Source organism: Scardinius erythrophthalmus (genome assembly GCF_964197995.2).
Source record: "Scardinius erythrophthalmus genome assembly, chromosome: 8".
Lineage (NCBI taxonomy): Eukaryota > Metazoa > Chordata > Actinopteri > Cypriniformes > Leuciscidae > Scardinius > Scardinius erythrophthalmus.
This window is the reverse complement of record NC_138228.1, coordinates 17,651,928-17,668,406: the sequence shown is the minus strand read 5'-3', so window position 1 is coordinate 17,668,406 and position 16,479 is coordinate 17,651,928. Positions and strand designations below refer to the sequence as shown.

Below are 16,479 nucleotides of genomic sequence, written 5' to 3'. Positions count from 1 at the left end.
CAGTATTTCAGTCTTATCAAATGAGTGAAGAAACAAACTGCATGGAAGGACAAATTAAGTATTTAGCAATGTGGGATACATAATCTGGTTCCATGCATTATACACAGTACATACTGCAAACATGGCAGTATGTGAATAGTATGATATTATGCTATTTGGAACACAGCCTGTCACACAGGAGACAGAGTGGAGCGCTGCATGTGTTTAATGCTATGGCTCTGTGCAAAAATCAATATGTAATTTCGACTGCAGAGTGAATGAACAGAACGATGATTGAGCTTCCACATCACAAAGACGGTTTTCCCTCTTTCTTTCTGTCTTTTGCTCTCTATCTCTGATACGCTCATCTGCACTATTGATCCATTTAAAGGACACAAACTTTCAGAACTGAAAAATAATACGCTATTTACACTAATGCAAGAAAATAAATCAAAAGCCATAAGAGCAGCAGCAGTCTGGAGAAACAGCAGTATGAATGAACTCTACTGGATGTGGCCTTTTATGCCAACGGACTGAATGTCTGTGTGCTGGACAACAGAGCAACATGTGACCTCTAGTGGTGAAACTTCATAAGAACACAACTGAGAGTCTATAATGGACATCACTATTAGACTAAATTCAGGTACATCTGAAATTAGTTTCCACAGTAATACACCAGTACATTAAAATGATAAACCATTCAAATGAATGGTTGCGCAAACAAAAATTTTTTGTGAATTTCTGTTCAGACAAAATGTAATCAGTTCTGATAATATTGAACACTATAGCAATCACATAACATTCTAACAACCACTCAGAACTCCTTAGCAGCCACATAGCAACACCTTGGCAACCACTCACAACATCTTAGCATCATATTTTGTATTTGATCAAATATTAAAATTTTGAATTACAGTTTTAACATATAAAAACTTATAAACTTAATGTGATGCATATTTGTCAGTCATACATAAATGAAATGAGTAAGAAACATAAGATTTCTGTAAAAGTACTAAATAACTGAATGCGTTTTAAATGCACAATAACAAGGTTTATATATTTATCATATATACCATTTATGCATGATGATAAACTGAATATTGCTTGTTCCACAGCTAGCCATATTTTAAACATATTCACAATTGTAACTGAATAAATTTGAATTATTAATTAAATAAGACCACATTTTATAATTTGATGCAAATAATTAATGATAAAATGTTATGATTATTATTATTTTTTAGACATTTATGAATGACTGACATCACATTAAGTTTATTATTTTGCTTAAACCATGTAATCCAAAAGGATGGACATTTTATATGACATTCAAACAAATGCATTTTTAATTTAGGCCTAAATACTTTAGTAATCACTATTATAAACCGTACTGCCACTTTTGATGAGGAGGAGCCATGATGCAGGTTCTGTAAGTTTGGTCATTTGGTCCCCACAAAGAGAGCAAAACCTGACTGCCCACACACAGCCATCTTATTATCTGTAGCTATGAATTTACCCTTCTTTTCCACATCAGGTGGTCATCTCTTTCTCTTTCACCTCCTCCTGCTCTCCTCATCGTTTTGGCACTATTTCACACTCTCAGTCTCTTCTCTGATCGCCCTTGTAGATTTTGCCTCATCTATCCAGTAATGCCTCTCTCCTCAGGCTGATACATCCTCTCTCAGAGTCTCTTTCAGGGAATCGATCCACTTAACATCTCCTCTGAGCCTGAGCTAAACATCCACAGAGAGTCCTTAAAACTCGCGATCACCGCTGAGCACTCCTTCAGACCACACACGCACAAACATACGTCTACCTATTATCTGACAGATTTAGCAAACTCCCGAGGACATTTTTTTAAGAATTGTCCTTAAAGTACGGCAAGAAACTCACACAAACTTAAAACGACTTGCACTTGTCTTGCTCCATTGTAATTTTACAACTATAAGTTCTACTGTTTATATTATATACTAGCTTTAACCCTAAATTACAAAAATCTGGACATTATTTAGTGACTTTACGAGCCATTTTTTTTCTTGTGTGAATGTTTTTGACATTTACAGTAGCTCACTTCTTGTGCTTAAATTAGGCTAATTCTATACACTCTCAGAAAAAAAGGTACAAAAGCTGTCGCTGTGGCGTTACCTTTTCAAAAGGTACACCTTTGTACCTAAAAAGTGCATTTTAGGCCCTCAAAGGTACATATTGGTACCAAAAGTGTACATATTAGTACCTAAATGGTACATATTAGAACCCTTTTGAAGGGTACTGTCCCAGTGACAGCTTTTGTACCTTTTTTTCTGAGAGTGTACATTACAATAAGATACACAGTAAATAAAATTAGTTCATAAAACAAACTTTATATTACTATATATTAAACAGTATATAAACATACTCGTACTATATGACCATAAAATACAACTTTTGGACATTATTTAATCTCTTTAAGAGTAATTTGTCCATTAGAGAATGTCTCTGAAATGACTTTTTTATACACTCGAAACTACACACTATTTCAGAAACTACCTGCATGACAATGTCTAATTGACTTCTCTGGCTCTTAAATTAAGCCAATTATAACTATACAACTTTAATTTCTACTGTTTATATTATAAATATATACTAGCCATGACCCTAAAATACTTTTGGGCATTAATTAGTCTCTTTATGATCCATTTTTCCTTATGAGAACATCCATAAAAGGAGTTTTTGACAGATTTGCCTTACACTGAAAAAAATTATTCGTTGAATTTAATAAATTTTTTTATCGTAAGTGGTTGCAATCAATTGATTTTACCTACATTTAAAAAAAATCATTAAGTTGAACTAAAATTGATTAAGTTCATCAAATCATTTTTTTTCAGAGTACTTCTGAGGACTTCTCTTGCTCTTAAATTAGGCTTATTCCATATATAACTATAGAACATACAATAAATTATTTATTTTTTAAAAGCACTTGCCCTGACCATAAAACACAGCTTTTGGATTTTTAAGCCATTATTTAGTCTCTTTATGAGTCTCAAAATTAGTTTTTGACATTTATAACTTCTAAAGACATCTTACTGTATAGCAAATGTGTCCACACATTTGCCTAGAAATATGAAAGGAGACTTCCAACTGACTAAAACTAAGAAAAAAAAATTATATATAATATAGTTAAATATTATCAAATACTAGTTGACCACATGATACAACTTTTGGACATTATTTTGCATTGTTTAATCTCATCAAGAGATTGTCCTTTAGAGAACGTCTATAAAAGAACCTTTTAGCAGACTTTGTCCAGATGCCCACATGGTCAATGACCGACAGCTAACATCTGAGGACATTTTCCAGCAAACTAATCCTTGAAGTACGGCACATACACAACCACCCAAAGTGCTATATTTATTTCATGTCACTTTTCCTTGCTGTCTCAGTAGCTCTGTTTTCTGTTGAAGTGTACCTGTCACACGGTTCTAACACATCTGTGCTGTCAGAGAGATGTGAGATGCCTGGTGCGGTGCATGTGAGTTTGTGTTTGTGACGCTTGAGATAAAAATCGAACCAATCCTGAAAAGGATTACTGAAAAGTTACACATTATCATTAGAAATCAACAGTAGAACTATGATCTTTATATAATACTGTACTACTTTTGTTTCAGAAGTATAGAGGTCATTGTGTGGTGTCCTCTTTTCTTCATGTTTGTGTTGTTTTGATGTTATTGATCTGTTTGTAACTGACTTCTTCCAGACTGGATGTTACATTAGTGCAGGTCAGCTGTAGTTTAATCTCATTATAATGAGCTGAATGAAGATAAACAGAAACCACTGCTGTAAAATTAGTAAATCACACACACACACACACACACACAAACACGCGTCTGGTTTTCTATCTTTGTGGGGACTCTCCATAGACGTAATGGTTTTTATACTGTGCAAACTGTATATTCTGTCCCCTTACACTCACCCAACCCTAAACCTACCCATCACAGAAAACCTTTTTACATTTTCAAAAAAACTCATTCTGTATGATTTATAAGTTTCCTCAGGAGGACCTCAATTTAGGTCCCCACGGTGGCATGAGTCCCCATGAGCCTGTGTGAATTCAGGTTGAAGTCCCCACCGGGATAGAAACACACACACACACATTTACACGCACAGACACACAAAATATAATTTAGATCAAATTTGTCACTGTAACTACTAGCAGCAAATCAGCATTTTAGAATGATTTCAGAAGGATCACATGACACTGAAGACCGAAGACAGTGAAGAGTAATGATGCTAAAAATTCAGCTTTACCATCACAAGGATAAATTACATTTTAAGAAATATTCAAATAGAAAACTGTTATTTTCAATTGTAATCATATTTTACAATATTACTGTTTTTACTGTATTTTTGATTAAATAAATGCAGCCTTGGTGAGCATAACCAATGTCCAAAAACATTAAACATTATACCAACCCCAAACTTTTGAACAGTAGTGTATATATAGCATGTTTTATATTTATAGCATTGCATATTATCAATTTAGGGAGAAAAAAACCCCACTCAAAATAGCAAAAGTTCAGCCTATCAGTATAACTAATATATATCTGCTAGCATCAGACATTTGAGATGTACTGTAAACCAAATTTACAGACACAACAGTGAGATTCAATAGCAATAACAGTTTCAATAGCGAGAGAGAGAGAGAAGAGAGAGAGAGAGAGAGAGAGAGAGAGAGAGAGAGAGAGAGAGAGAGAGAGAGAGAGAGAGAGAGAGAGGTGGAAAGATAAAGATGTGAGTTCTGTGACTCCATGTGTTTTCAGGCATTCCTAAAGGACTCTCTTTGTGTTTGTGTGTGTGTGTGTGTGTGTGTGTGTGTTGTAGGAGCGTCCATTAATACTTAATAAGAGCTGAATTAAAATGCATGAGCCCACACACACACACACACACACACACACACACACACACACACACACACACACACACACACACACACACACACACACACACACACACACACACACACACACACACACACACACACACGCATACACCTGAGGATTAGATCACTCTTTGCATTTCTCTGTGACTGCATGAACAATCTGTGACCTTGCTGTTTTATGCTCATTAACTGATACTGACAACATATTATACATAATAAAAACTGCTAAAGCCATGTATGCGTACAAACGTCTGCATGCTCATGTTTTACCTGGTTGAAAAGGGTGCAGATATTTCAGGCAGAATGATTTAGTGTGTCCTTGTTGGTACAGGAATCTGAGCCTGAAGAATGTGTGTGTGTGTGTGTGTGTGTTGACCAGTTGCTAAGGGAATGCACACAGTATGATTGAATGAGTTACCTGGTTATAGAGAGCACACACGTGCAGGGCAGTGTTTCCAGAAGCGTTCTGAGCGCTCATGTCCGCTCCATAGAACAGCAGGTGTTCAAGATGCTGCACATGTCCGTGACGGCAAGCCTGGCAAAACATACACATAAAAAACTTTGTATTGAGTCCTTGTTTCCGTTTTGTGTCAATTTGCAGCCTGCACAGAACTAAAATCATAGTTCTGTAATCAAATAGCTGTTGCCTCTCTCTTTCACGCACACACACACTCTCACATCCTGATGTTCTCGGTTTATGAAATGAAAAAGAGCAGAACTGTTTGCCATTGTTTGGTGTTATCAATGTCACTTTTCTTTCCACCATAATTCAAAATGTGTCCTCTCTGCATACTAATGGAGTGTGGGACGTAGAAAAACTGCTTAAAAGCTGTCTGCCTGAGAAAGAGCGGAAAAGAGAGATAGAGCAGGGCAGGATTAGTGACTGGACATGCAAGAGACTCCATGGGGCCCCCCAGCTGTGAGATCCAGCGAGTATCAGCACAGGGGCCAATTAACATTCACTGCTGTGTTTGCTCATCTTTGGCCACGCAACTGGAGCTCGGTCTTTGGCCGTCTCCTGCGGTTCGAAAACATTTATACGGCACTGTATGGTGACCTTCTGGACGTGGTGTCCAGATGCCCATATGGCTTATCCATCGCTGCTAACCAAGAAATCAAGGTTGCTGCACAATTAAAAAAAATAAAAATAAATCAAATTTAGATTTATGTTTAAAGCGGTGGTATAATGCCCTTTTCACAAGAAGTAAAATAAGTATTTGATGTCCCCAGAATGTGTATGTGAAGTTTTAACTCAAAATACCCCACAGATATTTTTATATAGCATGTTAAATTGATCAATTTTTGAGGGTGAGCAAAAACGCAACGTTTTGTGTCTGTTCCTTTAAATGCAAATGAGCTGCTGCTCCCGGCACAGAGGGCGGAGCTTCAACAGCTTGTGTCCTTTTACCTCACACAGACATGCACTGAAAATTTCAAAAACTTTTAGCCTTTTATGTTCAAACCGGATTCAGACAATGATGGAGAGACTCAAGAAGAAGTGACAACATGTAGAATGCAACAGGACATTTCTGAATGGTTAGTTGATGAATTTATGCAGCTTATGTGTAGTTATCTTCTAGTCATTGATTAGCATATTCTGTCTTGATCATCTATAAATGATGTTCCTGAGGGCGGGGTTTATGTAAATTTTAGGGTTGGTGATGTCACTAACCCTGGAGGAATGTCGTGTAGTCCCTACCAGCCGTTTATTGTAGTCCTTAAAAAGCGATTTATTCAAAAGCAAATATCTCCTTTTGCTTTGAACTTTGAGCATTGTAACTTTGCAGATGTTGTTTATGCTCAAACAGCAACATTACACACTAACTAAAGTTAGAAAAGTGAAATCATAATCAACCACCCCTTTAAGACATTTTTAAGTCCTGAAGAAATGAAAATGAATACCGTACTCGCATAAAGAACAAACCCATTCTCAAAATACATTGTATCATGTATTTAGGCTATATGTAATATGTAAACAGTACTCAACTAAAATCGTACTCCATACTAAAAATATACATAATGACATACACTCACCTAAAGGATTATTAGGAACACCATAATGATACTGTGTTTGACCCCCTTTCGCCTTCAGAACTGCCTTAATTCTACGTGGCATTGATTCAACAAGGTGCTGAAAGCATTCTTTAGAAATGTTGGCCCATATTGATAGGATAGCATCTTGCAGTTGATGGAGATTTGTGGGATGCACATCCAGGGCACGAAGCTCCCGTTCCACCACATCCCAAAGATGCTCTATTGGGTTGAGATCTGGTGACTGTGGGGGACATTTTAGTACAGTGAACTCATTGTCATGTTCAAGAAACCAATTTGAAATGATTCGAGCTTTGTGACATGGTGCATTATCCTGCTGGAAGTAGCCATCAGAGGATGGGTACATGGTGGTCATAAAGGGATGGACATGGTCAGAAACAATGCTCAGGTAGGCCGTGGCATTTAAACGATGCCCAATTGGCACTAAGGGGCCTACAGTGTGCCAAGAAAACATCCCCCACACCATTACACCACCACCACCAGCCTGCACAGTGGTAACAAGGCATGATGGATCCATGTTCTCATTCTGTTTACGCCAAATTCTGACTCTACCATCTGAATGTCTCAACAGAAATCGAGACTCATCAGACCAGGCAACATTTTTCCAGTCTTCAACTGTCCAATTTTGGTGAGCTCGTGCAAATTGTAGCCTCTTTTTCCTATTTGTAGTGGAGATGAGTGGTACCCGGTGGGGTCTTCTGCTGTTGTAGCCCATCCGCCTCAAGGTTGTGCGTGTTGTGGCTTCACAAATGCTTTGCTGCATACCTCGGTTGTAACGAGTGGTTATTTCAGTCAAAGTTGCTCTTCTATCAGCTTGAATCAGTCGGCCCATTCTCTTCTGACCTCTAGCATCAACAAGGTATTTTCGCCCACAGGACTGCCGCATACTGGATGTTTTTCCCTTTTCACACCATTCTTTGTAAACCCTAGAAATGGTTGTGCGTGAAAATCCCAGTAACTGAACAGATTGTGAAATACTCAGACCGGCCTGTCTGGCACCAACAACCATGCCACGCTCAAAATTGCTTAAATCACCTTTCTTTCCCATTCTGACATTCAGTTTGGAGTTCAGGAGATTGTCTTGACCAGGACCACACCCTTAAATGCATTGAAGCAACTGCCATGTGATTGGTTGATTAGATAATTGCATTAATGAGAAATTGAACAGGTGTTCCTAATAATCCTTTAGGTGAGTGTAATGTAACATGTAATAGTGCTTAGTAAAAGTTCAAATCTAACATACATAACTGGATGTAATGTGACTGATCAAATGACATGTAAAATGACTGACTGGCTGTTTAGAAACAGAAAGTAGCACAGCCTGCTTTGTTTATGGGGGTTACAGGAATAACTGCATTTCTGCTGTTCCAAAATTGCCATCTACTATCAGAGAGTGAATGTGCATTTTCATTCAGCGCATCTCCTTCACTCGTTCCGCCATGCTTTTCATCCATGTAGCAATTGCTTTTATCCGAGTGCTTATGCCTCTTTGTCGTAGCAAGCGTGCAGTGATGTAATTGTAACCGGGTTGATGGAAAAGTATTCTAAAAATGAATTCTAAAATCTAAATAATTCGTAATTTGCTTTCATTCCTGGAGTCAAGTCAAGTCATCTTCATTTATATAGCGCTTTTAACAATGTAGATTGTTCCAAAGCGGCTTTACATTGATAATAGGAGAATTGTGGAGTAACTTGCACTTGGCTAAATTGATGTTGTTGCCAACCCTCTCTGAAGATGTTCATCTTCAAGCCATTGAGAGTTAAATTTGCACTTCCCCTTTTTGCTCGAATTTGCCCACTCTCTTCTCCCAAGCGACTTACCCTGCCAGACTCATCTGAATGGAAATAAATGCATTTAGTTCATTTGTATAACTATAGTGTACTGACAGTAAATCTGTGAAATTATTATAGATAATTAAATGTTTCACTTTTTTAGATGTAATGCTGTCCATCTGAAATGAAGAGACAATTTTATATTACATTATTATATTTATATTATATTATATTTATATTATGTATTTTTTTTTACTTTTTTACTATGATATAATATAATAGATATAATATTTCTATAAAAGACATTTATTGTTGTGGTATGAATAAAACAAACATTTGTGTGCAAGTATATGGTTAAGAGACAACACATATAGAAATAAAATATAAAAATGAAAAGGTAAAGACAAATGCTTGAGATAAATACGGTTTTATCTTCACATTTATTTGAAATTGTCCTGTGATATCCTATGATGTGATTCAAGAGAAAAAGCTAAATGACAGCAATGAAGACAGAAAAAGCCATTTCCACAATTAAAAACGATGTGCACATTTCATGCCCATTAAACTATATTGCATTAGGGACATTTCCACAATTAACCAATTAATGTTAGATTAATTGTGACAATGAATAATTTTCTAACTAGCAAGATTCTGATTAATTGGAGATTAATCGCAGATCATAAACAGCTGAAATCGGCTGAGAAGTGTAAATATTATTGTGCTTTTTGTCCAGAAAAGCTGCAGCTCCCCGTTTACTTGTATTTGTTTATAGAGCGGTCTTGCCCGGATCAATATGGCAGACTCGTTGACATATCGCAGCAACGGTCTAAAACGCCCAATGAGGCCTCAATGTATTTTATACTGTATGTCTATGGTGTAGCCTACTAGGTTTTTGAACAGAGCTAATGTTAGCTTTAGCTCCACAGTATGTTTGTATAGACGGTAGCTACAGTATAATTGACAACGCTCAGTGGCAGACAGAAAGAGACAGGAATGAATGCGTTTGGATTCACATTTAGCCATTCATTCAGTGATGTACAATACACGTCCATTTAAAGAGACACACACACACACTGATATATTTGCAAGGATGACTAAAATATAAACTATAGTGGTGTGTGAAGAGCAGCTTCATCGAGACACACACACTTGGCATTTGCATGGGTTGCCATAGGTTCTCTTTGAAAATGACAATTGTAGGTCAGACAGATGGATGAGAACATTAGAAAGAAGGGAGGGTGTTGGAAAAATAAATATTACGAAAAGAAAAGTGCCCACCTCCCCACACCCACAAATCAGGCCTGTCAACTATTGCTCTCTTTCTGCACACTTAGGGCAAGTCTCCTGAGGGCAGTGTGTGTTTGTGAGGTGTAGCTAACATAGTTTAACAGCATGTCCGTCACATTTTTAGGCCTGATCTAATTTGGGGAATGAGCCTCGGGTTAAACACTGTAAACTCACAGCGGCAGCAACGGTACAGCTGCGTGTGTATTTATATATATATACACCTACACACACACTCACTCCTATCTGACCCAGCAGCTCTGTCCACCCTCAGGGCATCTATGCCTCCATCCATCCGTTTCCAGACATGATGCTCTAAGCTGCGGCTGCAAAATGATTGTTTTTCATAAACAGAAAAGAGACCGCAAGCTCTCACCTCTCTAAACAGGGCAAAAAGAAATTTTAGATTTGCATATCCTGAAAGAAATATCATTGCTTGCAAAGCAGCAAAACAACATGTTTGTTGTAAAATCGTTTAGAAAAGGAAAAGAAAAGCCAGAGAAATGGAAGACATGGGACAAGGCAGAAAGCGGGCACTCATTGAACTGGCAGTTCAATTTTGAATGTCAAACAGGGCTGCAACCAGTGATTATTTGATAATTGACTAATTTAAGGATTATTTTAAAGTCTAATCAACTATAATAATAATAATAATAATAACAGTTAATTATAAATTTATTAGGACTGTATTGCTTTTCTTTCCTAACTTCATTAAAATGAATATAAATATTGGTATTAAATATAACAACAACGATAATCATATAATCAATTATTATTATATATTTATTTATTAGTACAGTATTCATTAATAGGGGCCAACTAATGTTGATATAATACTACTACTACTACTACTACTACTACTAATTTATATATTAGGGCTGTATAACTTCATTTATACTAATATAATTAATAATAATATACATGCCAACTGTAGATATTACTATTATAATAACTATTATTATTATCAACAACACTAAAAACAATATATATATATATATGTGTGTGTGTGTGTGTGTGTAATAAAGTTAGTATAAGTAAAGTGGTACAGCTCTAATAAAATCACTAACTAACTGGTGAGCATTCTTTGGCAAGTCTTATTTACTTGCCAAAGCCAATTTTTATTCACGTTTGGCACTTGGCAAGTATTAATTTTAGATCCTGTGTGGAGGTTAAAACAAGTATGGATGTACGGCCCTCGCTGATATTCGCTCTCCCACCCTTTTCAAGCTTCGGAAAAGGTCAGATGTCAAGAATGCAAATGTCATGCACCAGGGGCAGCTAACTGAGAGAAATAGTTTAGAAGTGAGTGTGTGCGCCTGGCCAGCCTCCAGAACATGGATAGAGATTGAGAAAAAGCCTCTGGAACACAATCTCCTACTGTACAACCCTGCAGTAATTCACAGGGTCAGCTGATTGTAAGTCAATTGTGACCTGTGTGTGTATGCTCAATTTTTTGTAGTATTTTTTGCTCTTGAAGTCCATTTGAAATGTCCGTCAACATTATTTGCACCAAAAACAACCGTCATTTAGTTTTTCATGTTCCATCTTTTCTCTGACCCTGAGAAGACGCAGAATGTTTTTAAGACTTCTGTATATAAATAGTTCACTCTGGACACATTCACACAGCAGCAGAATACGGTTGTCAGTCGTGTATTAGAGTTCTTACAGTTACGTTCACACACAGTTTTTTTATTGGAGTGAAATCCATCATGGACAGTCCATCACATCATGCGCTGCACAAATGAGTGTCTAACATATGCATTCATGTGTGGTTTCGGTCACTTACCGTGACGGAGATATGAGAGTTTTAGATCCAGTTACCGTCCACTCTCGACCCAGATATAAACACTGTTGTCGGTTAATTTATTTGACGGATGAACTTGCGGCTGGATTGGACTTTTTAGCTTTAAGGACGTAGCCATCTTTGATATTACTTTTGTCACTGTCACTATGGTTAATGGTAAAACAATACGGGCTTGACTCCCATTGCATGGTCATACAGACAGTATTCGAGGCGCTACTCTAAGTTGCTGTTTGGACAGAACTTTTTGAGACTCACACCTGTAAAATGTGGCTGTCAGTCTAAAAAATGTACAGTGTGTGAACGTAGCCTCTCTTATTCATCAACACAAACAAGCAGCTAAATACTGAACAGGCATTTACACAATCGTTCAAAGTTTGGGCTCAGTAAAAAATTTTGTAAATAGGATAATATTGTGAAATATTATTACAATTTCTATTTTAATATCCTAATTTTCAGTCTGCCTTCCTAGCTCCCTAGTGTTACACCGATTTGGTCCTCAAGAAAGTTGAAAACAGTTTAATATTTATGCTTAATATTTTTTTGTAAATCATGATACATTTTTTTTGGGATGAACGGAAAGTTCAAAAGAGCAGCATTTATTTGAAATAGAAATATTTTGTCACAGTAGATTAAAATAATCTTTACTGTCTCTTTCGATCAATTTAATGCATCCTTGTTTCTTTCCAAAAAACAAATAAATCTTACTGTCCCCAAACATTTGAACACTAGTGTATATGTAAATGTGGATGGTGAATGTGGTTGTGATGTCAATCCCATGACGATTTCTGAATGACACATCTTTGCAGATTAGACATTAACTTTGAAAGGGGTTTTGAATTATAAACAGTACAAGAAGTGTGTTACCTGGTGAATCTCCTGCCAGCCATTCTCGTCCATGCAGCCCACCTGAGCGTGATCATGCAGCAGGAGCTCGCAGCAGTACGGGTCGCCCCCCACCATAGAGCTGTGATACAGAGGAGTCAGGCCACGACTGTCCTTGTAATCCGGAGAGGCTCCCAAGTCCAGCAGCGTCTGCACACACAAATTATGCTCATTTCTCTTATTTATGACTGACTATAGCCAATTCATTTCCCTGCCTCATTTCTCCAAAATCCTGCCCTTAAAAGACAAGTCAGCAAACCCGATGTTGGCGAACGTGATAACACAAAATTGACAGACAGACACTGCTTCAAAGTTTTGTCCCTGTCTGGCAGCATCCCTCCACAGTCAAATTCTTTTTTACTTTTTACAGCAATTCCAGTGATATCTGTCAAGTATTAGGGCCGTTTTCTGCATTCTATTCCATAAAAAATAAATAAATAAAATTCACATACAGCATATCTTTAAGTGCCTTGCTCAAGGGCATGAATGCAAAAGTTCATGGATCCCCCCTTGTCGGGTTTCAACCAATAACCTTGCCAGTCGAGTAAGGCTTTCGAATATCAGCAAAGACTGGTGCACTTTGCCGCTTATCCTTGCAGATTTACTGCTAGCTCCAACCAGTTCTGTGATGCAGTATGCATTAGGCGTTCAGTGAACGGACTGCGGGCTATCTGAGGCTGAGACAGGACTGCACCACAGCCCCTCATAACCGATGACTTAAAGCCAAGCCCATTTATTAGCTGTGACAAGTCATCCAAGACTCATTCAAATAGATGCAAATAGTTTTTACAGTACATTTCATCAGAATTCCTGCACTTTCACGTGAGCACAAATCAAGGTTAATTTGACCTCATCTAGTTTCCTGATTTTTTATATTTAGCATATAAATTAACACTCTCTCTCAAAAGTAGTGAAATTCCTATAGTAATTCCAAATTGTGTTTATTGGATTTCTATTTATTACAGTTCACTAGATCAGAAGGTTCGCTCACAGATTTAGTAGCACAGACTGGCTCTATTGCCTTTTCAATTGAGCAGAATATCGCAATGCAGCTTGTTAAAATCCAGCTTACATGTTTGTCAGCACTTTTTCCGCAGCGTAGAGAAAGCGGGTGCGCATGGTTGCCAGATTGCGAAGATTAAGTAAAACACCGGGGAAACTCTGATTGGGCAATTTAAACTTTTGACATCTGGCGACTATAAACATGAAGACTTGTGGAGGCTTATAAAAAAAAGTCTTTAGTAATATTTTGTCTCCTCTTTTTTTCTCGACAAAAATAAAGATTGATTTTGGTAAAGTTTTTGTTTTTTAAAGTACATATTGGTCTCGTCTTGTTTCGTCAATGACATTGCATGTTGATATAGTCAGTTATTGTTTAATGACGTTGATGTCGTCCCGTCATCATCTTGTCTTAGTAATGGAAAAAAAGGTCGTCAACGAACATTTTTCATCATAGTTTTCATTAACGGAATTAAGATTACATTCAAACAGTAAAATGAATGAACAACAATGTGGAAAAGGGTGAGGTTTAGCGTAAAGCTTAACAGCATCTACACGTCTGACATAAATGTGGAGGAAAAGAATGATGGTTGACAATCTGATTTAAACGGGGGGTGATAATGGGGCTAGTTGTCACAAGTTTTACTTCAGTGAATTTATCTCAGGGTAAGTGCATTTAAGTCAACAACAACAAAAACTAATATATATAATATTTATTAAATTGAACTGTAAAACAATTATGAAGCACTAAATGATTCCAGAAACAGCAAAAATTAAGAATGTAACAAGCTAAATAAATAAACCATTGTTTAGGCCAACAAATATTGTAATTATGTAATTATTACTGTCTGAATTTATAAAATGTGACAATAAAAATGGGGTTATTTATTAGTTTTATGAATACAACATAATATAAAAACTGCTGATGTGATTGAAACCTTACAGTTTGTGTAAGGTTTGTGTTTGTGTAAGGTCTGAGCTTCCAATAACTTCCTGTTGTGACAACTATCCCTGGTTGCCTCTCTATCCTTAGTGTTGTGATCAATATCTCATTGACGTTTAAAAAAAACACTGATATGGCTCTTTCAGTTGAACTTCAGATGACACATCAGTTGTGTACTCCAGCAAAAGATCTGCTCTGATCATTATAAAACACAGCAAGCTTTTATACAGCCTGGTGTCAATGAACGCTTTTCATCTTTGTGCCACTCTATGACTCATGTCTGGACAGACACATACACCTCTGATCTCTCTTTCAAGTATGTATGAGAACCCTATGTTCCCTCCCACTGTCGGCAGGACGAGTGTTGTCTGTGTGTGTTACTCACAATAAGTGCCGTGTGGTTCTTGGTGCGGACTGCTTTGTGAAGGCCAGTTATGCCGTCTCTGGTCCTGAAATCCAGGTGGGCTCCTCCATTCTTCAGAACCTTTATAAGCTCTGCACAGCCTTCCAGCTGCGACGCCATCGTCAACGGACATTCTGCCAACACAGAAGCAACTGTTGACTTTTTCGGTGCATGTGTGCTCCATTTTAAGTGAGTGGTTAAAAAAAATGCTTTAGTTGTAACTTGCATCCTATGAAATACTAAAGGAGACATTTCAAAGAATGTTCATGCTGCTCTTTGACTTTCAAGGTATATATATATTTTTTTTAAATGGTACTTAATGGCCCTTTTTTGTTTCACAAAAGAAAATGACAGGTTTGGGCCAACCATCTTTCTCTTCCGGTCTTTTCCTTTCTTTCGAAGTTCAAGGATAGATGAACTGTGGTCAAATTGTTCTGCTTCTGTCTCCAGACAGCTTTACACCGATTTTGAAATGCTGCACAACCTGGAGGTCATGGCTGCTCTATCTGTAACAATACACGCGTGTATACAAACACAAACTCTTCTATTTCTGTCCATCAACGTGGCCAGAGGTCAGTCCTAATCAGTTCCAAACAAACGCATGAATAAATCTGAATAAGTATGAGGGAATTTGCATAGAAGGTGATCTTATCTTCCCAGCATGCACTGGGAGAGGTCAAACTTGATTGCACCATAGTCATTCAAGTAGAACAATCTTTCTTTCTTACATTTCCTTTACTCTAATTGAAAACTGAAATTAGAATATATAACTTCTCAATGTTTAGGTTTTCAACGAGACCATGACGATCACCAGCTGACATTTAATGCTTAAAATCTGCCAAAATGATTGACTGAAAATTATTTCTGACTACATGTACAGTAATTATTCAATTAGGGGCACTTCTAACCACTAGAACAATGAATCTTGAAAGTATATTTTATTTATGTTAAAACATGTTATCACATGTCTGGAATAAGATCTGATCTTGGTCTTGGCTAAATCAGCGTCTTCACAGCAAGGGAAATGTTTGGAATAACAAGTAGGACTGTGCGGCACAGCTTGCCCTTTATATTGTACAACAGACCAATTAAATTAGTCAGAATAACTTTTTATATGTTTGGTTGACTGTGTTTTATTTTGATAAATAATTTCGCGCTTTTGACAGTCTGCGATGTGAAAGCGCGATGCGCCTGCGCCATCACTTGGATTTGTTCCACTGCTGGGAAATAACTTAATACTCTAATACTCATAATATGACATCATTCGAAACAGTAAAATGTATATTTTTATTTGTGTACATTCAAAATGACTACAAAATATCATGCCATTGAAAAATAAATAAAGCAACATGATGCGCTGCTTTAGCGTGTCTCGGTCTCCTTCAAGATCTTTCTGGCGCACACCAAAAATTAACCAAAATACAGCGAATAGCCTTCTTGGCGTG

The 16,479-nt window shown here is 37.1% G+C and overlaps 1 protein-coding gene across 1 annotated transcript in view; it reads right to left on the bottom strand.

Annotated features, from left to right (window-relative positions):
• Positions 1–16,479, bottom strand: part of shank3a (SH3 and multiple ankyrin repeat domains 3a) — a gene marked incomplete at its 5' end in the record, with an annotated part of 235,337 nt that overhangs the window by 108,344 nt on the left and 110,514 nt on the right. Inside the window, 3 exons of the mRNA XM_081372532.1 lie at positions 5,313–5,429; positions 12,672–12,839; positions 15,017–15,168. Of these exons, the coding sequence (XP_081228658.1) occupies positions 5,313–5,429; positions 12,672–12,839; positions 15,017–15,168 (437 nt within the window). The remainder of the gene's footprint in view (positions 1–5,312; positions 5,430–12,671; positions 12,840–15,016; positions 15,169–16,479) is intronic.